The sequence below is a fragment of the Suricata suricatta genome, chromosome 5, assembly GCF_006229205.1.
Source record: "Suricata suricatta isolate VVHF042 chromosome 5, meerkat_22Aug2017_6uvM2_HiC, whole genome shotgun sequence".
Classification (NCBI taxonomy): domain Eukaryota; kingdom Metazoa; phylum Chordata; class Mammalia; order Carnivora; family Herpestidae; genus Suricata; species Suricata suricatta.
Genome location: NC_043704.1, coordinates 133,702,816 through 133,708,815, shown reverse-complemented (window position 1 = coordinate 133,708,815; position 6,000 = coordinate 133,702,816). Strand labels below are relative to the sequence as shown.

Here is a 6,000-nt window from a genome sequence, read left to right as displayed (position 1 = left end):
ATACTGACAACTGATTTGTCTGTTTCCCTCTTTTTCCATGACTATATTTACTGCCTCATCTTGATTTGTATGCAAAACCTGGAAAACCTACAAAAATAAGTGTTTTGTGGTTTATCTAGGAATAATACAGAAAATATTACTGTTATTTTTGGTGAAGAAAATCAATTTTGTATAGTTTATTTCAACCTAAATAAAATGTGAATTTTGTTTAAAAAAAAAAAGAAGAAGTGCTTAACAGGCCATGCAATCTTGCCAGGGTAGAAGGAGGGAGTAGAGATTATCATTGTCTAGTAAAATGTTTCACATAATGGGCTTCCACTCATTTCCTCTAAGAAACATTTCATAGACCATAGTTTACGCTTTTTAGCTTTGTTCAGTTTTTACTTCCAAGGTTAATATTATTTTATAAATCTGTAAAGTGCACAGTATGCTAAGACAGAGTCTGAGTCAATGTGTGGGGTTTTAGTGCTGTTTTATTCCATGACATAGTCATTGCGCATAGAGGGATGAAAAGAACAAATGGGAATTTGTGTGCGTCTCTGCACACACACTCCTCCAAACACTTAACTGCAAGAAAAGATTTTACCTAAATGACTGGTTTCAGGTCATCTAAGAAGTAGTGAAAGGGATATCGTTCATTCATTTTTGCATGCCCAATACTAATGCATGTGTATGCAATTTACTGATAGTTCAAATAACTCTGTCGGATTTTTGACAGCACAATGATGCTTTGCAACCAACTTGCTTTCTTTAAAATGTGAACTGGAGAATCTGACCACGGAAGCCCATGTCGTCCTACTTGCTGAAATGAAAATCCTAAGGTTTGTAGAAATTATGTGATCTCTCCTAATTCACCTGAACTAAAGGCTAGGGTCTCCTATCCCCTAGAGTCCACTTTCTCTGCTTGCCTCCAGATAAATACTGTCCTAGACATACATGCCTAATGAACACTTGGTAACAATGGTTACATAAAAACTGTTTCACCAAAATCAACTTAGTTATATCAAACTTGCTCTGTATTCGTACAAAACAGCTCCCCATATGTGGAATTTGAGAAACAGAACAGATGAACATACGGGAAGGAAAGGGAAGGAAAAATAAGATTAAAATGGAGAGGACAGCAAACTGTAAGAGACTCTCAAATACACAGAACCAACCAAGGGTTGCTGGAGGGCGGGGGGCGGGGGGGGGGGGGGAAATCGGCTAAATGGGGGATGGGCATTGAGGAAGGCACTTGTTGGGATGAGCACTGGGTGTTATATGGAAGTGATGAATCACTGGGTCCTTCTCCAGAAGCCAAGACTACACTATACGTTAACTAACTTGAATTTGCATTAAAAAAAAAAAATCTCCCCAACATGGGGTGACCATTAACACCTTTCAGACAGTCTGCATAACTCAAAATCTTGAACTAAATATTTGCCATTTCTAGCGGCAGATTCCGTTGGTCAGATGTATTTTAAGAAGTCACATTCCTCTGACACTTTATTTTCAGGTCATTTCTTCATGAAAATGTATTAGTGTACCATCATGAAATTCAAGGAACTTCAAAATATTTCTTCAGAGTTTTTTTCTGAAACCACAATGATTTCTGGGGGATGCATATTGCTTTTAATTATTAATATTAAGCATTAAGCATCACTATGTCAGATATTTTCAACATATAAAAGTTTTCTTTTTCCTTTATTCAGAACAGAGAGCAGAGGTAGCTTAGGCAGTCCTACTGCTCAGTCTGCATTTAATTTTTTATTGGAAAGCCTTCACAGGTTAGCTCCACAACAAACAATCACTTCCTGGGTCCATTCTCTTCCACAGAGAATCCGGTGTCCCCCCATCTCCGGGCTGGCGTACGAGCTCCAGAAGGGTTCAACCCCTTCGTTTTTCTTGCTGCAACTGCTGTGAATGACATGCTGAACCAGCATTACAGGCCCCGAGGCTCACTTACACATCAAGATAAGGCCTGGCAGTGCCTGCTGCCTGTAATGTTACTCATTTTTGAGAAGATTGTATCAATGAGACACCATGCTGTAGTGGCGTGTGGTTTGTTAAGATCCTAAGAGGCCATGACAGTGAGGTTTTACTTTGAAACGGTTGCGGGTTCTCAAAATTTTCACAGGTTGTTTCTCTCTACTTCCGTTCCTTCATCAACATGGGGTGACATTGGGCAAGCAGGGGAGGGGGTGTTGTCTACCTTCATTTCCTTATTTATTATTAACAGAGGCTCTTGGTCTACATTCCGCCTAGAAATCAGCAGGTTTCAGAACTCATCAGGGTGTGTTCATTCTAGACTCTCAGCAGGTTTCTTTTCACCGTCAGGCTCCACTCCTCTGACTTCAGCTGTCGGCTCAGGATACTGGGCTAGAAAGGAATCTGCTGCTATCTTTCTCTTCCCTATTATGTTAGTTTCTAAAGTCGTATTCAAATAATGACACTCTCATTCAGTTGTACGTGCTCTAGCTTAAGAGTCCCACGCTGGCAGTGACTGAGTTGTAGAGAACAACGTGTATAGGAGGAAAATGATGACTAGCATCTTCCCAGTGCCCGTCCTGTGTTCCACACACTACGCCCAACACTCAGTACTCATGAGAAACTCAAGGTCAAGGAGGTGAAGTAACCCGTCTAGAGCACACAGAATTAGGGAGGGATGGAGCTATGATTCATACTCACTGTTCATTTCAAAGCTCGATTTCTAACTTTACTACTCCCTAAGTATTTGTAAGTGTCACCCATTTCCTGGTAATTCCCAAGTGCTACATAGTATCTTTACAATTTTCTAAAATACAGTGGTATCTTCCATGCTGCTTCACATTTAATTCTCCTTCTTGATGAAACATTTTTTCCTCTGTTAGTGGTGGTGAATACTTTCTGGCATCTGGGTTTGGCAAATATTCAGCTTTCCAATCATTCACAGGTGGGTTTAGACAAAAATAAATAGGTAAGATAGATGATAGACAGGCAGATAGATAGATAGATAGATAGATAGATATAAAGTAATCTCTATACCCAACATGGGACTCAAACTCATAAACCCAAGATCAAGAGTCACTGCTCTACTGACTGAGCCAGCCAGGCATCCTTATATTTTTTGATAGATTTATTATCTCAATTTTTACTACATATGACAGTTAAGATAATATAGGAAATATTGTTCATGTAAAATTCTGAAATCAATATATAGAAATAAAGATATAATTTTTTAAAATTGATTTTAGGCACTTAGGTGGCTCAGTTGGTTAAGCATCTGACTTTGACTTGGGTCATGATCTCATGATTCATGAGCTTGAGTCCCATGTCAGGTGAGCCCCGCTTCTCTTTCTCTCTCTCTGACTCTCATGGGATTCTCTCTCTCCTTCTCTCTCAGCCCCTCCTTGATCACTTGCGCCCTCTCTCAAAAAAAAAAAAATTATGTTGAAGAAATCTGTAATTCTTACAAATGTCAATTAGTAAGAGGAAATACTTTATGACTCAAATGATATCTATTGTAAAAGAAGGGAGGAGAGAAAGGGGGACAATGTCAAGTCAATGATCAGAGAGGAAAACTTCTCTTAAATGATGCTCATCCCTACCTGTCATCTGCTATTATAAAAAAGAACCTCGGTACAAGTGCTCTTTGCACAATCAAAAACCATTTCCTACTCTAACTCAGCAATATCTCCTGAATCAAGCTTGATATAGCTATAAAATATAAAAGGGGGTCAGAAGCCTCAGTTGGTAGAGCATATGACTCTCCATCTCTAGGTCTTGAGTTGGAGCCCCATGTTGGGTACAGAGATTACTTAAATAAATAAATAAAACAGAAAAGGATGAAAGTATAAAAAGGTAAATAGAATGGATAATTCAAGTCACTCTCTTACTTCAATGAAAATAAATGTAGTGGCCCATGTTTAAGATTTTCTTTAAGTTAACTCTATTATTCTGCAATTCATAAACAATAAAACCAAATTCCCACATTAGAAGGAAATGTGCAGTCCAGGAATATCTGCACAGTCTGCTCTCAACCAAGAGGGAACTGGCTGGGTACATTACAGTACATCACTCAACAGACTATAAGGTTCGCAGTAAAATGTTTGCTATGATGTTAGGTAGGGGGACATACAGGATGCAAATTCTACATATTTCTTCATTCTAACTAATAGAAAGTTTCATTTAAAGGGGAAAGACTGGAAGACAACATGTATAATGATACTAGTGCCATCATGGTTCTGGGACTAGAGTGATCATTCCTTCTTTATAAAAATTCCTTAACACTATTATACTCATGGTCATTTTGTTTTGTTGCTTTGTTTTCTCAAATGAGTGAGGTTTCTATATAATAATCACAGAGTCATAGTCTGGTTATCTAGATCAGGGACATTCAACAGAACTACAATGCAAGCCGCATAACTAATTTTAAATTTTCCAGCAATCTCACTGAAAGGTAAAAATAAATGGATGAAATGAACTATAATATGTCTTCTTTAATAGAATATATAGCCAAAATATTATCATTTCAACATGTAATCATTACTGAGGTCAGCCCAGGTCGTGATCTCATGGTTTGTGGATTTGAGCCCTGCATTGGACTCTGCACTGTCAGCACAAGCCTGCTTGGAATTCTCTCTCTCTCTCTCTGTCCCTCCCCTATGCTCTCTCTCTGTCCCTCCCTCCCTCTCTCTCTCAAAATAAATAAACTTTAAAAAGTCTCATGAAATATTTTACATTCTTCTATTTATTTACTTATTTATTTATCTACTTATTTATTTATTTGGTATAATCTTAGAAATCTTAATTCATACTGGCCACATTTCAAGCACTCAGTAGCCTCAGGCAGCTATCAACTATCACACTGGATAGTATAGGACTAGGTGGTTTGGATCTCTCACCAGCCCCCCCAAATGCTGTGATTATAAAAAGTTAAATTATAGAAACATCCTCTCTGAATTGATTGATTACCAAAACACCTGGGCAACCTTCTGCTCACAGAGACAAGTAGCGACTTCTGTCTGCAACAGGCTGTACAAGGGCCAAGGGAAGAGGAAGTGATCGTCTGATTACCTTGTGTAGTTCTCCTTGTAGCCAGAAATGTCATCATTGGGAGATCGCAGTCTTCGCTGAGACGGTGCCTCCAGATGCCAATAGTTGATGCGGTTTAGGAACATTTTTGCCAACTCAACTATCGTTTGCCTTTCTTTGGCTGGCAGGTGACTAAATTTGTACTGCACAAAGTTGTTCACACCCTTAAAAGGAGGGAAAGCGATTTATTCACATAGCTTTGCGATCATGCGAATTCTGAACACCCACGCAGCACCGCCACTGGTTATTAGCAAGGGAACAGACATTTCTCTATTCACAAAGCCTCTTCCTTTTCCCTATTAGAAAACAGGAATGCCCAGAGGGAACTGCACCACACATCACAGTGGATGAAAAGTGACAAGACAGAGAGGCTGGGAGTCGCTATTCTATGCCTGCTGCGATCCTCAAGCGTTAAAGAGAAAATCAAGCTCACAGACTGAAAAGGTCAAAACCTCTGAAACAATAAAACAGCACTATTTTGTAAACGAATTCTTGCTGCACTTTCAACACAGTAGCTCATGTATGATGAGGTTCTTGGGTACACATGATGTTAAAAAGGATTACCAAAATTTCTATCAAAAGGCTGCATGTCTACCACTGAACTCAACCACCAGAATTTAAACTCTTTACTATCACTCTTTTGCCAAGCTTACCAAGAAAAAAAAATATTCTTATTCAGAATTATGAGCTTTTAAAAGAATCTGTGGATTAATTTAATCAATCAGCAGAACATTCCCATCTAATCTAAGTTCAAATAAAAGAACGAATTCTTGTTTAATAGAGTTTGGAGACTAAATAAAATTTCTTCTACTGAAAACTGACTGATAAAAATACATTTATTTGTATTTCCAGGGACTCTGATGTCCTGTCTTCTATAATCATTCTCATCAAGAAATTCAGTCAAGAGAATCTGAGATTTATTTAGCCAAATAATGGTAGGCTAAAAAA

At 38.4% G+C, this 6,000-nt stretch overlaps 1 protein-coding gene across 1 annotated transcript in view; it reads right to left on the bottom strand.

Annotated features, from left to right (window-relative positions):
* The window catches only part of KAT2B (lysine acetyltransferase 2B), a 99,929-nt gene that overhangs the window by 39,922 nt on the left and 54,007 nt on the right, over positions 1-6,000 (bottom strand). Inside the window, exon 7 of the mRNA XM_029938770.1 lies at positions 5,035-5,216. Coding sequence (XP_029794630.1) covers positions 5,035-5,216 — 182 coding nt within the window. The remainder of the gene's footprint in view (positions 1-5,034; positions 5,217-6,000) is intronic.